The 17,545-nt window shown below is 42.3% G+C and overlaps 1 protein-coding gene across 1 annotated transcript in view; it reads left to right on the forward strand.

Annotated features, from left to right (window-relative positions):
- Positions 1 to 17,545, forward strand: part of BLNK (B cell linker) — an 82,438-nt gene that overhangs the window by 22,532 nt on the left and 42,361 nt on the right. The window contains exons 3-4 of the mRNA XM_060095789.1: positions 1,576 to 1,641; positions 5,893 to 5,942. Coding sequence (XP_059951772.1) covers positions 1,576 to 1,641; positions 5,893 to 5,942 — 116 coding nt within the window. The remainder of the gene's footprint in view (positions 1 to 1,575; positions 1,642 to 5,892; positions 5,943 to 17,545) is intronic.

Genomic DNA, 17,545 nt, shown 5'->3' on the forward strand with positions numbered 1-17,545 from the left:
TTTTCTTCTAGAACAATGGTTATATACAAGTTTACATTTCATTAACTAAAGGGCCCAATGAAATATTTTTCTCAGAACAAAGGAAAGGCTTGCCTGGAAGGTAAATTCAAATATGTTACTCTTTCAAGGCAGAACCATGTGAAATTTTATTTAGATATATTTTAAGTTAGAAAATCATTATGAAGAAAACAAAACATGGTCTTATACTCTGACCCTTTTTCTAATCTGTAAACTTTTCTAACTACAATTAGCTTTGAAAACCATTTAACAACTTCTTGCATATCCTTCTAAAAAGTTATGCCCATATCAGCACACATGTATGTATGTCTTTTTTTCCCCACAAAAAATATATGCATATTCTGAATTTTCCTTCTTTCTTTTCTTTCTCCTTATCCTCCATTTTCATTTAACTTAATAATATCTCTAGTATTTTTATGTATCAGCAACATAGATGTATTTTTTTAAGGTCTGTGGTATTCCATTTATGGCTTTATCAACGTGTATTTAACTAGTTCCCTTTTAATGATAAATGGACATTTAGGTTGTTTCCAGGTGCTTTTAGTGAGAAAGGCAGGAAGGATTAGGGTTATTACACATAATTCTGGAATAAACATGCTGATATGTATAATGTTTGTATAGTTTGTAACTATGTTCATAAGGTAAATTCCTAGCAGTGGAATTTCCAGGTCAGAAGGCATAGTGGTTTTACATTTTGACAGATATTGATTGTAATAATTTATATTCCCAAGAATATCTGTATTCTCATATACTTGTCAACCCTGAGGATTATTACGTTTATTAAGTTTTGCCTGTCTGATAGGCAGAACACGATATCTCATTGTTTCCATTTAGATTTCTTTAAATATAAGTGATGTTAAATAATTTTTCATTGGTCTGTTGGCCACTGGTATTTTTTTTGTTAGCTCTGCGTTCACATCTTTTGCTCATTTTCTTATCACATTTTTAAACTTTTTTTACTGAGTTGTAAGATTTCTTTGTTAATCAAAACATGTAGTTCTTCTTACTATTATGTGTTGCAAATATTTCTTCCAGCATGGCATTTATCTTTCAATTTTGTGCATATTACTTTTTGCTCTGCAGAAGTTTCAGATATCTGTGCAATTTTCCAGATTCTACCTAGTAAAGTTAACCAAGAAAAAAAAAATATTGAGGCTGATTTCTGTCTATACTGTGTCCTTCAAGGTAGCTGCATCCTTGCAATGTTGATGCTCCGAGGACAATAAGTGATAAACAATGAGGTTTATGATAGCTCACAGGTCTCCTCAGAACAGACATCTGAGAATCAGAATTCCTCTTGCAGCCTGAGACTGACCCAGACTTCAACGGGTGGGGGCAGGGTCCAGTGACGACACTCCTTATAGAATCAGTCACACCTTCCCTCTGCTCAAGTAGAAAATGGTCAACTTAATGAAATACAATATAATTCATGCTGTTTGGGGGTTTATGGTAAGGTTTTTTTCTCTCTCTTTTTTTTTTATACTCAAGAAGGAGAGAAGACTTTTAAAAAGATCAACCTAGTTGTTAATATTTTATGTTTAATTTCATTTCTTACAGGCAACTTCAAAAAATGGTCCATGATATCAAGAACAATGAAGGTGGAATAATGAACAAGATCAAAAAGTAAGTTAGATGCCATAGCACTATGTGAGCACTTATTTATGTAAATAACATCTTATGTCAGCCTGCACTAAGTGGAAGAACACAAAACTTCCCTGTTACCCGAGTGATGAGTTGCAACCTCTTTAGCATGTGACACTTTCTTACGCATGGCTAGATTCATGGTGGTCAGACCCACATTCAGGAAACACAGTGAATGAGTGGGCGGTACTCAGGCATCTTGCTTTTCTCTCTCACTGCTCAAAAGCCGAGCTATGCCATTCAAGGTGCCTGGCAAACATCAAAAGAGACCTTTATAGAAGCAGGACAATCAGTTTCTTTGACCACTTAGCTAAGGGTCACTAGGACACACTTGGAGAAACCCAAAAGAGAAGTTGCAAGAACACAGCCTGACTTATTTAGGATGCCATAACTGTTTCCATATTTTGATTTCTGCTTTTTCAATTATGGCCTTAAAATGGTGTTTTCAATTGGCACTTGGAGAGGGCAAGTTAGAATTCCAAACCTTCCTGCACACACAGACACACACACAAGCACCTAAATTTCTTTTTTTATTGTTGTTTTTTAGAGAATAGAAATTGTACATTGTACATACCAGCATTTGCCACTCAAAATCTAAGTCAAGAGGAAAGGGGAAATGGTATTCTGTTAAGATTTTGTTTAAGGCTTTTTTGTTTTTGTTTTTATGAAAGTAACACAGATTCACCAGGAAAAAAAAATCAAAGAGTTCAGAATTGTACAAAGTCAAAATCTCTCACTTTCTCCTATCCCCATCCTAACCCACTCCCAAGAAATGGACACAGCATGAGTGAATTTGGTTTATATATCTATATGTGCATGTTTACACACACACATACACACATTGACATAGATATAGTCCATACCTGTACGTACATACATTTTCATCATGAGTGGCATCATACCACATACACATTCTACCAACTTGCTTTGCTGGTTTTAATTAATGCTAAATCATGGACATCTTTCTTTGTTAGTATGTAAAAGTAATGATATACCTTTTTTTAAAGTTTATTTATTTATTTTTGGCTGCGTTAGGTCTTCCTGCTGCGTGTGGGCTTTCTCCAGTTATGGCGAGTGGGGCTACTCTTCGTTGCGGTGCGTGGGCTTCTCATTGCGGTGGCTTCTTTTGTTGTGGAGCATGGGCTCTAGGTGCCCGGGCTTCAGTAGTTGTGGCATGCGGGCTCAGGAGCTGTGGCTTATGGGCTCTAGAGCGCAGGCTCAGTAGTTGTGGTGCATGGGCTTAGTTGCTCCGCAGCACGTGGGATCTTCCCAGACCAGAGCTTGAACCCATGTCCCCTGCATTGGCAGGAAGATTCTCAACCACTGTGTTACCAGGGAAGCCCACCATATACCTTTTGAACAGACAATTAATAGCCTACTATAAATGTATTATCATTCATTTAACCAGCTACATATTGATGGACTTTTTTTTAAGTGGGAGTAGGAGTTTAAACATACATTTTGGAGGCCAATTTGATAATATCTATCAAAATTTTGTGGCCATTTCTTTTAGTTTACCTGTCACAAATAATACTTCAATAAATATCCTTTGCAGAGTTTGAATGTACCAGAAAGCTAAGGTCCTGAACTGAAATTTTTAGTTTCTGGGTAGAAGGATTTGTGCCCTTGAAATTTTGCTTGATATTGCCAAATTGCTGTCCAAAAATTTTGTACCACAAATTGTGGATAAAAGTTTATTTCCTTGTGCCTTCAGAACAGAGTTGTTTTTTTGTTTTTTGGGTTTTTTTTGGTCTTTGCTAAACTTAAGAGTAAGAAATCAGGGACTTCCGTAGTGGAGCAGTGGTTAAGAATCTGCCTGCCAATGCAAGAGACACGGATTCAAGCCCTGGTCTGGGCAGATCCCACATGCTGCGGAGCAACTAAGCCCGTGAGCCACAACTACTGAGCTTGTGCCCTAGAGCCTACGTGCTGCAGCTACTGAGCCCACGCACTGCAACTACTGAAGCCCGTGTGTTGCAATTACTGAAGCCTGCGTACCTAGAGTCTGTGTTGCGCAACAAGAGAAGCCACCAAAATGAGAAGCCTGCACACCACAATTAAGAGTAGCCCCTGCTCGCCACAACTAGAGAAAGCCCTCACGCAGCAACGAAGACCCAATGCAGCCAAAAAATAAATAAAATTTAAAAAAGAGTAAGAAATCACTTTTTGTGGTGTTTTTAGGCTATAAAATGTAAACGAGTTTCAATATGTATAACTAATCATCATAAAATAGTTAAAATGGTCTTCTGCTTGTGGGGCAGTGGTCACCTCATACAGGAGCAGAATTTGTCTTCGTGTTCTGCCCTATGATGGAGGGAGGTGTGTGATTATTTTCATTTCTTATTTCTGATATATATAGAATCTCATTGAAATGAGAGAACCCTGCTAGTCATTGTTTTAATTACTAGCAATTCTAGATTAATTATCCCACAGTTACCAATTTTACAATACACCAATTCTCTCAATAATATGAAGTCTTTGTATAAAATGTCTCCTTATTCCATGGCTACTCACACTTAACAGAAGCCATGGAGCTCAAATTTTTCCATATAATTTCTACTTCATTTTGCCCATTATCCCTAAATGCACTTTTACTTGACAAAACATGTTTTCTTCTCAGCTTGGAAAATATGGCTGCCACAGTCATTACCCTGGGTGAAGTCAATGGCCCTTTGGGTCTAAGTGCCCTGAAGTTAAGCTCTCACTCGTAACCAAGCAACAGGTGCCACCTTGAAAGGAGGAAGCACAGTTGAGCACACTGGTTTCCTAACAGAAGAGCATAACAGAGTTGTCACTGGTTCATGGCCAAATGAGAAAATAAGGACCTTGAAGTGTTGGGGGTTGGCATGCAGCTGCTGGCTGCTCAGTGAGGCCCAAACCACACCTCTTATTCCTGGTCAGTGTTCAGTGAACAACGGTAATCTCTTGAATCTGTCCTTTATTCTGAGATGATGACCTTCACACATTTGGGGGTATTAAAATACCCTTTCTTTTCTTTTTTGAAAGGAAGGCAATAACAAGTAATAGTTGGTTTGTGTTTTTTGAAATCTTACTGTTCCGTGAACAGAACTGGCACCAGATACACTTTTGTTTTTGTTTTTCTTCCCTTCATCACCTTGGACAATCTCTCTCTGGACCTCATCATAGGTCTAATGAAAATGTCTTCCCAGCTCGCCCTGCTGGCTTGCTGAGAATTAAATGAAATAACAAAGAGGAGAGCCTTTGGGGAAACAAAAAGTGGAATTTCTAAGCAAATATAAATATTGTTATTTTTGCAACATTACAGTTCTGGTTTATAAGGCTTGTTTTTTGTAATCAAACATGATTTTCTGTACCGCTTTTTTTCCCCAAAAATGAAATATGTTTTGTATGTAATGGTTACCTTATACACTGCTTATATAAAGAGATGTGATATTTTAGTATATGAAGGCTACTGAGTTTTATATAGGTTTATTTATATATATTTTAAATTTCACTAAGCAAATCATTCTTAAATAAAATGGGTAACTATTTTTAAAAATAATAATTTACTATAAACCTTACACATTTCAAATAATGAAAGAGAAAGTGTTGTCAGAACTTGTAGAAAGCCTAAAAACTGGGATACGTTTTTGAAATGTAATTTTAGTTTTCTCCTTTTAATGAGTGTGGAAGCATTGTGAATATTCAGAACATTTTATATGTGCATAAAGATAGCAGTTTTGAGAGTGCTTGAAACATTCAACTTCTAACCTAAATATCACAATCCCCAACAGGGAGACACTCACTGCTCACTTATTTGGCATTTTTTCAATAGTACAAAAATAATTTCAGTCCAAGCTACAGCTAAACTGTTGATTATAGCTAATTTTTTACTATTATTTAAAGTGTTTATTAAATTATTTGTTAAAATAGAGTTCATCTTCTCTTCCCTTCCTATCAACCAATCAACATTTACCTTCCTTGAACCTCTGAGCTCAGCGCTTACATGTATTCTGGCCTCTCGGAGCCCTTTCACCTCCCAACTTCACTTTTGACGAGTCACAGCCACACTGGGGAGATGGGGAGAGGTGGGAAATCGTTGACTAATGGCTTCGCTATGTTTACAGTACATTTAGTCTTTCAATGTGATGAGTCTAAAAGAAGCTATTATTCTATTAGTTATCTATCCATTATCTCTAAACATGCTTATATCATGGACCTTGACAACAGTTGTCCTACTCACTGACCAGTCGTCTAATTTGTTATTTACAGGCTGAAAGTCAAAGCACCTCCAAGTGTTCCGCGAAGGGACTATGCCTCAGGTAAGAGTATTTCTAAGATACTTGGACTCTAGACGAATCTAACATTCACAGTTACTTCTTGAAAGGTGAACACTGTTCTACTCATTTGAAAACAAAAGGAGCCCATCCTAATTTTAAGAATGACCAAATCTATTAGGCATTTGACTGTAGTGGGGAGGTAGTAATCCTTCAGTCCATCCATCCACCCATCCATCCATCCATCCATCCATACATCCACTCACCTATGTATCAAATATGTACTAAGCAACTTCCATGCGCCAGGCACATACAAGGTTTCAGTAGAAACACTGTGAAAATAAAATAGATATAATCTCCATATTCACAGAATTTATAGTCTAGAAGGGAAGATAAATGATATTAAAAGCAATTACAATTCAGCGTGATGGGGAAGCGCAAAGTTCTATGGAAGTACATAGCAACAGTACCTAATCTAATCTGAGGTGGAGAATGTGCAGAAAGTGGGGAATGGAAGGCTTCCTAGACAAAGAATTGTTAAAGTAGATACTTGAGAGTCAGTGAGGTGGGGGGGGGTGTGGAATAAATTACTGGTAGCACATATTTACTCAGTGCTCTCCAAGTGTTCACCCTGCAACCCCATTCCACCTAAGATCAACTTCGTCAGGGAAGAGGAGTTAGTCTTGAGATTGGTAGTGTTTATGGCAGCAGTAAGCTAAGTAAACTATCCACCACACTTTCCTTTTCTAGAACAGATGCATTGGGAGGATAAGTCTAAAATCTCTTTCTACCGGCTTAAATATAAAGATGTCCTGGATATGGACAGATCTATACAGCCCTCAGTGAAAAACACAAGGCTACAGACATTGATGAAGACTCTTCCTCTATAGGGCAACAGCTAAAACCAAATCACAACCTTAAAGGATGATTACTGTTTTATTTTATTTTATTTATTTTTTTGCGGTACGTGGGCCTCTCACTGTTGTGGCCTCTCCCATTGCGGAGCACAGGCTCCGGATGCGCAGGCTTAGCGGCCATGGCTCACGGGCCCTGCTGCTCTGCGGCATGTGGGATCTTCCCAGACCGGGGCACGAACCCGTGTCCCCTGCATCGGCAGGGGGACTCTCAACCACTGCACCACCAGGGAAGCCCTATTTTATTTTTTTTCTGCCACTGATCAAGATAGCATTAAATCAGGTAGTTGAGTTCCTCCTGGGCACTGATGAAATCTTATCACATTCAGAAATGCTGACCAGCATACCAAGTCTGTTGACTGACCCATTGGTCACTTTCCAGGACTCACTAGGTCACACAGTATTTATTGACTTCACATTGCCAATCAGTCAGCAAGCCTAGACAGTTGATTAGGGGATTCCTTTGCAATTTGGAGCTAAAGAATAAACACCCTGTCCTGACTTTTAAAATCTACCTAATTTGTCTATGGCCATACCACCCTGAACACAACCAATCTTGTCTAAAATCTACTTAATCAAAAGCAAATGAGGGAATTCCCTGGCGGAGGGCCCGGGTTCAATCCCTGGTTGGGGAACTAATATCCCACAAGCCGAGCGGTGCAGCCAAAAAAAAAAAGAAAAGTTAAAGAGGACAAATACATTTTCCCCTCCAAGTTCTAAAAAAGAAAAGAAATCAAAGCAGACTGAACCTGTTAGGTACCCAAAGGTTTGATCGGAAAATATGGAATCATGGAGTCTCAGGTTTTAAAGGGTCCCCAGAGGTCATATAATCTAACATCCAATCCAATGCTTAAAGATACCTCCCCCACCATGCACCACACACAAGGCCCACTTTCCACATGGACACCTCCTGTGATGACCTCCCAAGCCTGTCTGGTCCAGTCATGGAGAGACAACCCTGGAGGGATGAAGATGCAATCCATTTCCTGTGGCTTCCTAAGTCTCTCCGGGTGGCCACACAGTGCAAGTTTTTAAATATTAAAAAAAGGGGAAACAGAGTTGTTCTGTGCAATTTCAAGGATAGAATTAAGAAGTGAGGTCCTTCGAATGGTTTCTTCTCTAGAATAAACATCTCCAGGTGCTTCAGCCATACCACACAGTTTTTGATTCACTCAACAAATATTACACGAGTGTCCTGTTTGACACTCACTGTAGATATATAATAAGGAACAAAATATAGTCTTCAACCTTAAAGTGCCTAATGACTAGTGGGGAGTCATGTAATAAATCAGAACATAAACAGGTAAATACAAATTACCAAACATGGTAACTGCTGTGAAGGAACATGGCAGATGCAGTGATAGGGAATCAGTATGGGGTAAGGGAACAACTTAAGCAGTCAGGGAAGGTCTCTCTGAGATGGTGACATTCAATTTGAACCCTGGGGAATTAGGAGGAACATTTGTCACTTTGTAGATGACCCAGCAGCACTGGAGATGCTGGACACAAACATTAGGAGGTCAGAGGCAATTCGATCTAGCTGACTTCAGGATGGATGTCTCCTGATGGCCTCCTCATACTCAACTATCTCCTTGCTCATCTTCTCACCCAGGCCCCTTCTTTTCCTCTACTTTTTACTTGGGCAGAAGACAGGGAGCATTCATGATTTATTCTCCCTTTTGCCTAACCCACACACACTGGAGATCACCCTTGATTCCTCCTCTTCCTTCAACCTCTACAAAAAAATTAATCTCTAAAACTTATTAATTCTCTCTTTTAAGTGTCCCTCAAATATTTTTGCCCCTCTCTCTTTACATGGCTACAGCTCAGACCCTGGTCATCTCTTGCTTGTCCTAGAACAAAAACCTCTAAGTAGTCTCCTGAATTCCTAATTCCACGGGGTCCTCTCAACCTCCACCAGGGAATTGTTCTGAAATACCCTTGCTTAAATATTTTCACGGCTCTACATCATCAACAAGAAGAAGTGCAAACTACTGAGCCTGCGTACAAGGTCCTTCAATGCCTAGCCACTAAATGGCTGTGTAACTTTGGACAACTCACTCCTTTCTCCTTTTCTAGATCATGCAGGGCTGAACCAGAAGATCTGTTAGGTTGCCGCCAAAGCAAATACTCAACACTCTGGCAGAAACACAAGTCCTGGGAGCCAGGGCCCAGTGATGAAGCAAGTCTCTCCTAACCTTCCCTGGCTTGAGAACTTTGCCTCTTCCAATCTCCTTGATGCTCAGAAGTTCCCTTTCTTGACCTCAGACACCTGCTCTCTTCCCTGAAACCCCCCAAATAGTCTTGATATCAGTGCATTTGTACTTAATCTCTCTTGGAACACAGAAACCTGGCCCAGTCAGGTCTTCTAAGTCTTTGCTACTCAGAGTGTAATTCCTAGCCTGGCAGCAATAGCATCACCTGGGAACCTGTTAGAAATGCAAAATCTCTGCTCCACCCTAGAACTACTGGATCAGAATTTGCATGTTAAGAAGAACTCCAGAGGATTTGAATGTATCTTAAGTTTGAGAAACTCTGCTATAAACCACCTACTCTGTCCTTATTGATTCTCCTGAACTGAAAGACAAATTTGTTGAAGTTCCAGAATCTCTAAAATTCATCCTATTGTTTCACCAGACCAATACGGCCTTGCTTAATCTCCCTGCTCTTACACTCAATCCCTGGGAAAGGTCCTTTTGGCAAAACCACCATCATCACCTGCAGTTAGTACCCCCTTTGCCACTCCCCGCTCCCCCACCAACTCATGTCCCAGGAGCATTTCCAGCTACTTTACCTGAGCCTTAGGGTCCCTGCGCAGCTGCAAGCCTGGGGCCTCAGAAACCAACCCTGACAGTTCCTCCTGAACCTATAGCATCTTCAAGGATCTTGGAGGCCCCAGTGCTTGGAGACCTTAGCCCACCAGACCTCCTGAGCCCAGGAAGCCTATCAAGTGCTCCCTGGAGGTCTGTGCAGATTTGATCCACCCAAGGCTTCTGAAACAGTCCCACCTGTTTCAGCTGGATGCTGGAATTAGGTCCTCTTTCCAGTTCCGGAAGCAAATGTCTTCCCAAACCCTTTAAGCCAAGCTGGAGAGTGTGTTGACCTTGGTGATGCTGACCTTCAGAGAGCAGAGGATAGAAAGGGCCAGCGCCCCCCAGAGGTCAGCAAAAGAGTAACCACAGTCCCTCTAGTGGAGTGTGTAAGGACAAAGCTTGAATTATACAAAGAATGGAGGCCTGGACCTCCTACAGATGCAGGTCAGGCCAGGGTGCAGCCTGTTGCTTTCACTTCAGACCTCACAACCCTACTTGGTCTCTGAGGAGGGAACATTGCTCTCAGGGAGCTCACGGTCCACTGAGCAAACTGTATTACTCCTGCGCAGCTGGCTTTGTTGTGGGAAGGGAAGATATCCAAAACATATTGGGTGTTTACTCTGTCCTGGGCATTATGCTAAGCTCTTTGCAGACATTAGCTCATTTAATCTCCCATTAGCACATTATGTAGAAATGACTATCTCAGTTTCACAAATGAGGAAAATGTGTTTCAGGAACATTAAGTAACCTGTCCAAGGTTACTGCAGCCACTAAAAAGAAGACCCACCCCAGGCTTCCATTTTTCCTCCCTTTGACCCAAGCTGGGATGGTTACACTTTTCTGGGGCATTTCTTCATTACTATTCTGAAAGCCCCAGAGCCTCTGACATTAACACCTGCTTGTTGAACTTTCAGAGTTGAACAGCCTCCTCTATCTTTGAGTCTAAGGTCTGGCTGGAGAGGGAGGGTGGGGAGGGGAGATCAGTCGTGGTGCCCCCAGAGTCTTCTGGGGTCACTGCAGAAGCCCCACTGGTCACTCTGCAAGCCCCTGAGAGGTCAGAACTGAACAAGGCCTCTCTCCTTGTACCCTAGGGCCCTGACAGCCAGGGGCTGTCATGTCCCCAGGATGTCCACCTTCTCCTCCCACCACTGATAACGTTTGGGGAAGAGATCGGATCAATGATAAAGCGGGGAGACCTCAGGGCAAAGAAATATACTTAGACAGGGATTGCTGGGTAAATGCCCACCACAGAAGCACAGACTATGCATAAGAACCCTCTGTCTACAAAAGAGTGAAATATAACCTGCTTTTGCCCCTGTCCTGGTGTCCTTAGTGAAGCCAGCCTTCATTTGATTTTTTTGTCTCCCTGGTTACCCTCTAACTGGTGGTACCAGCAAAGCTGAGCACAGGGAGAGCGGTATTTAACATCAGTGCGGCCTCACGGAACTAAGACTAGAAGAGTGAAACTTGGACTCAAAGGTATTTTAAAACCTAGAAAGTCCTGAAGGATCACCCAATTCAAGCTTCTCACGTTAGGGATAACTGGAGACCAGAGAGGTACGGTGACTGCCCCAGGTCACACAGCCAGCTGATGACTAAACCAGTACTGTGTCCCCCATTTCTGCACACCCACACTCATCAGCAGGGCCCTGTGAAGGATGAATGAACATACAGACAGACGGAATTTCTAAGACGTTAAATATTTAGATGCAAATCACCTCTCTAGCCAGCCTGGATCTGGCTTTGGCCTCAGCTCCCCATGCTAAGTCACATCTCTTTCTCCTCTCGGGTGTATCCAGTGGGACTGTCAGCTCACGGACTCCCCTGCAGCCTCTGTGGTTCTGCTTTCTGTTCCTTCCCTGTGTCTGTCCCACCAGCACAGCTAGACTACCCTCCTTCCTTCTTTGCTTCCTGCATCCTGCCGCAAGTCTTCCCACTGGTTTCCTGCATTCCACCACCAGCTCACAAAGAGGGGAAATGCCCAGGGCCCAGTGGCCGAGAGCACTGCTTCTGGAGTGGAATCAGGGCCATAGCGTGGCTGTGTGTTTGCATGCAGCTGTGGAGTACACCTCTCAATGCCCAGGCTGGGAGGCCACCAGGTCCGCCCAGGGTCTCTGGTGCTCCTGATGACCCCCAACCAGGACTGAATTCACACCCTCTCCTTCACCCTTTCCCTCAAGCTCTCAACACAGAGTCCTTTATTGTCCTTCCAGCCATCCCTACCCATTCCCAAGACCCCCAGTCTGGTTCCGCCTCTGTCTCTTCACACCTGGGTTACTCAGACACCAGGCTCGTCAGCGCCCCCGTCTCCAGCTTGTCACCAGAACATGCAGTGCCCACTGAGGCTGGAGCATCCCCTTGGGTGGCAACAAATTGAGCTTTGTTTACCTGTCGGCGTAGTTCCCTGTGACTCTCCAGTGCAGCTCGGCCATTCTGTGCGCACCTGTGCCTTACGGATGCCCCTTTCCTCCACTGGCTAAGCCGTGCTTCTGGGACTGATACAAAAACCCCTGTGTTGGGAGTGGAAGGGGGACACCCTCCTTCATCGTCATTCTCCTGCCCAAGCCCCACTCGTCCTTTAAGGCCCAGTTCAGTCCCTCCTTCGGCACACAGCCTTGTGTAACCTCTCAGCCCTCACTCAGTGCACCCTTCTCTAAACTCTCCCAGCACCTGGCATTATGATCAGGTCCTGGGACATTCACCAGGAAATTTTATACCACCCTGGATCATCCTCACTCTGATACATGATTGTTTCTCTAGACTCTAGGTCTTTTATTTCCATTGTAGAGGCTGGCTTGGTGAGAAGGTCTTGGCCTTTGAGGTCCTTTAGGCCTGGGTCGGAATCCTGGCTTTGCCCCCTAAGCACTGAACCTAGAAAAGTTTTGTAACTTCCCCGAGCCTCAGATTCCTTACCTGGAGATAAGAATGTCTATCCTACAGGTTACTGTGAGAATTACAGAGAAAGTAAATTAATAGTAATAACCATCATTCACTGGGCCCTTACTCTATGTAAGGTACTCTTCTAAGTACTTTCCATGTGCTATTTCATTTTCATTCTCTCAGAATCCTATGATACAGGTGCTAAAAATAATGTCCATTTTAGTGATGAGAAAACTGGGGCCCAGAGGTTAACAGGTTGCCTAAGGTCACACTGCTAGAAAATAACAGAATCAGGATTTTGAGCAAGACAGTCCAACCCCAGGGCCCAAGCTCAAAATCCTGCATTTCTTGGCCTGGAGCAGATGCTGAGATGGAGTCATCCTGGCCATTCTCACATGTCTCATAGTGCCAGGTCTATGCCCTCAGGTGTGGGAGGGCCACAGGAATCGCAAAACCTGGGCCTGGCAAGGGGAGGATGTGTAGCATGGGATCATGACACAGTAAATAGAGGATAACCCCCAAACCAGGTACACAGAACAACAGAAGACACTTTCCCTGACAAGGAGGCCCAACCAGCAACTCAGCTCCTTCACAGGGGCCTGCAATCCCATACCACTGGGCCTATATTCAACTTGAACTTACCCTCCTGAAAATTTTATTCACTACATTAGAGGCTTTCTTGGATCCACTTTTTGTGGTAGCCATACTGCGTGGTTACCATTACAGTGAAGTAGAATTGGTATCGTTTTGAGGGTTTATTAAGATAACAGTGAATAACATTAACACAGCACTTAATGGGTGTCAGGCTTTGCAAAGCATTTCACATGTATTACATTATTTGACTCTCATAAAAACATGAGGCAGGCACTATTCTTATCCTTGTTTTACAGGCGAGGAAACTGAGCTTTAAACAATTAAAGCACTGGTCCATTGCCAAGCAGGTGGTAAAGAGCAGAGCCAGGATTTGAACCCAGGGAGCTTGGTTCTAAAACCACTACCCACACACTTTGGAAGGCTCCCCGAGATGCTGGAAAACCACCCACTACTTGGATCTAATACTTTGGATTGTTACGCTTTTCGGTCTGGGCAGTGGCTTGCTAGGTTGTGACTTTATGACTGTGACGCAGTGAGCTGCCTGTGGGACCAGAAGATGGATGTGGCTGGGAGAGGGTGGGTGGCCAATCAAATAACCTCGACCACATGATGCTTTTCTCTGTTTTCTGCCTCGATGAGCCACAATGCCTGGATTGGGCCATGCTTGTTTCTCCTTGGTTTTATCTGAATGCTTAGTGGAAGGCCAGGTGGTTCACATGAGATTTCAGCTGCAGGAGCCAACACAGCCTGGCCTCCAATCCAACCCTCATACTCACCAGCCATGTGCCTCAGACACATGTGTCTTAGCCCCAGTTTCCTCGATTATAAAACAGAGATAATAATGGCACCTACCACATAGTACTGTTTTGAGGATAAATGAAGAAACACACTTATAACACTTCCCTTAGCACCCAGCACATAGGAGGTATTCAATGATGGAATCTATTATTATTATCCTCATTGTCACCCATTCAACACATTTATCAGTTTATGCTTTTATTAATGCAGAACTACACATGCAAAATGCCATCCAGACCCAAAGATCAATTAAGTAGGTCTTGCTTTTCGGTACAGAGAGACACAAACAACTTAGTCATAGCACAGGGAAGAATGAAGTACATGCCACAAGGGGACAGCAGCATCTACGAGGGCTCAGAGGAAGAAGGTGATGGGTTATGACCAGAGGGGCTGGGAAAGACCTTACGGAGGAGGGATGACAGGGATTTCCATGGAAGAAGGAAGATGGGCTGGGGGAGCAGCACTAGCAGAGCAGAGAACTATCAAAAGTGCAGGATGGAGGAACCAGCTGTCTGGTATTACTAGACGTGAACAAGGAAGATCCGGCTGCAAGAGGAGACAATGGAGGGACAGCAGGTTCAGGCGTTTGAATGTGTTGATACAGAAGCTTGACTTTATTCCATAGGGAGCCACTGATGATTCTTGAGGAAAGGAACAGCATGATCCAACCTTTATTTTAAGAAAATAATCAGAAACGGTCGGAAGGATGAATTGAAGAGGAAAGATAATGGAGACAGGAAAACTAGTTAGACGATGGCTGCAACTGCTTTCACCAGCAGCGAATCAGAAAGTAGACCCTGCCTGACTGAGAAAAGGAGTGAACCAAGGCAGGGAAGTGTGTCTTATAAAAGCATTTTATAAAGGTTTCTATTGTAAATGATTGAAACAAAAACATCTTGCTGCCTTATGTTTTGACCTTCAGTTATCCCCAAACTTAAGGTATTAGAAATTTATTCCCCCACTGTTCCAGTAGTGGCATATTGGGAAGAGGACTTTTTCACCTATTCTTCTAGAGTTTCTTGGCAAACCTAATGATCAGAATACACTATAATTTGGTATAAGTCAACCCAGAGAATAATTTCATAAGAATTATTTTCTGTTACTGTCAAAGTTTGACTCACGTTTGACTTGTAGAATGAAGCTCCTTCTTAGAGCCTATCATCATGTTTTTCCCTAGAGAGGGTGCTGTTGATGCCATTGCTTAAAATCTGGCCACCCTGATCCAAAGACTTCCTTCTGGCCCCCACTTCAGCTCCATAATTCTTCTCCTTGTGCCTCTGTGGACTCCCCCTGGATCTGGAGTCAGTGATCTGCTGTGGCAGGGGATAGAAATGGCAAGAAAAGTTTCCACTGAGGTTCTGGGGGGTTCAGGGACCATCCACCAGGCCTTCTAGCCGTGGCTGCTCAGTGGGGTGGGAGGGTAGAGGGAATGCTCTATGGTGCAGTCATCAGAGCCACTCTGCTGTCTGAACCTGTGTCTCGCTGAGTGAATTGTATTTAGCTTCTAAGGTCAGTTTATGTGATGGGATTGATGCTAAGCTTCTCATACTCTACACATGTTTTGGAGGGAAAGGGGTCTAATAGTCTCCTTGACCGTCATAATCCAGACCTATTTTATTCTTCAAGATCATAAGCTACTTAAGACCTGTCACATCCATTTTTATACACCCTGTGGAGCCTAAGACGTTGCCTGCACCCTGGAGCCCAAGGACAATGAGGCAGCATGGCGCTGGGGTTCAGAGCATGCACTTGGAAGTCAATCGACCTCCAGGGCTCAACCCTTGGTTTTACCATTTACTATATGACCTTTGGCAAATGATTTATTTTTTCTAGTCCTCAGTTTCCTCGTAAGATTTTTGAGAGAGCTAAGTGAGCACAAAGCTCTGATAATATTGCCTGGCATGTAGCAAAGTACCAGAAAAAAATTTTTTTATAAGAAAGTCAACATTTGAGCCAGAGAGATTCATAAAAGTTACTCCCTTTTAGAGATCTGGAATTTTATTTTATAGATCTGGAAAATTGAGGCCCAGAGATGTTAGATATTCTTGCCTACTCTCCAACTAGTTAGAAACAGATCCTGGGTGAGAATTTAGGTCTATCTGACTTCGTGTTCAGTGCTCTTCCTATTACACCATCCACATATTGACTCAAAGAAATCCTTGGAAGCAGCACAGTATGGATTGCTACTCTCAGGTCCCAAAAATGTCCCTTGACAAAGACATATAAGGGTCAGATGCACCATTTCTCTGCCCCAGTGAGACTTTTCTTAACACGTTGAGAACTGACATTATTTTCTTTTTTTCAAATTTTTTTTCTTATTAGTCAACCATTTTACACACATCAGTGTATACATGTCAATCCTAATCACCCAATTCATCACACCCCCCACCCCCACCCACGCCGCTTTCCCCCCTTGGTGTCCATACGTTTGTTCTCTACATCTGTGTCTCAATTTCTGCTCTGCAAACTGGTTCATCTGTACCATTTTCTAGGTTCCACATATATGCGTTAATAAACGATACTTGTTTTTCTCTTTCTGACTTACTTCACTCTGTATGACAGTCTCTAGACCCATCCATGTCTCAACAAATGACCCAACGTCGTTCATGGCTGAGTAATATTCCATTGTATATAAGTACCACATCTTCTTTATCCATTTGTCTGTCAATGGGCATTTAGGTTGCTTCCATGACCTGGCTATTGTTAACAGTGCTGCAATGAACATTGGGGTGCATGTGTCTTTTTGAATTATGGTTGTCTCTGGGTATATGCCCAGCAGTGGGATTTCTGGGTCATATGGTAATTCTATTCTTAGTTCTTTAAGGAAACTCCATACTGTTCTCCATAGTGGCTGTATCAATTTACATTCCCACCAACAGTGAAAGAGGGTTTCCTTTTCTCCACACCCTCTCCAACATTTGTTGTTTGTAGATTTTCTGATGATGCCCATTCTAACTGGTGTGAAGTGATACCTCATTGTAGTTTTGATTTGCATTTCTCTAATAATTAGTGATGTTGAGCAGCTTTTCACATGCTTCTTGGTCATCTGTATGTCTTCTTTGGAGAACTGTCTATTTAGGTCTCTTCCCATTTTTGGATTGGGTTGTTTGTTTTTTTAATATTGAGCTGCATGAGCTGTTTATATATTTTGGAGACTAATCGTTTATCTGTTGATTCATTCCCAAATATTTTCTCCCATTCTGATGGTTGTCTTTTCATCTTGTTTATGGTTTCCTTTGCTGTGCAAAAGCTTTTAAGTTTCATTAGGTCCCATTTTTTTATTTTTGTTTTTATTTCCATTTTTCTAGGAGGTGGATCAAAAATAATCTTGCTGTGATTTATGTCAAAGAGTGTTCTTCCTATGTTTTCCTCTAAGAGTTTTCTAGTGCCCAGTCTTACATTTAGGACTCTAATCCATTTTTAGTTTATTATTGTGTATGGTGTTAGGGAGTGTTCTAATTTAATTCTTTTACATGTAGCTGTCCAGTTTTCCCAGCACCATTTATTGAAGAGGTTGTCTTTTCTCCATGGTATATTCTTGCCTCCTTTATCAAAAATAAGGCAACCATATGTACGTGGGTTTATCTCTGGGAGTTCTATCCTGTTCCATTGATCTGTATTTCTGTTTTTGTGCCACTGCCATATTGTC

This window comes from Mesoplodon densirostris, chromosome 1 (genome assembly GCF_025265405.1).
Source record: "Mesoplodon densirostris isolate mMesDen1 chromosome 1, mMesDen1 primary haplotype, whole genome shotgun sequence".
Taxonomy (NCBI): Eukaryota; Metazoa; Chordata; class Mammalia; order Artiodactyla; family Ziphiidae; genus Mesoplodon; species Mesoplodon densirostris.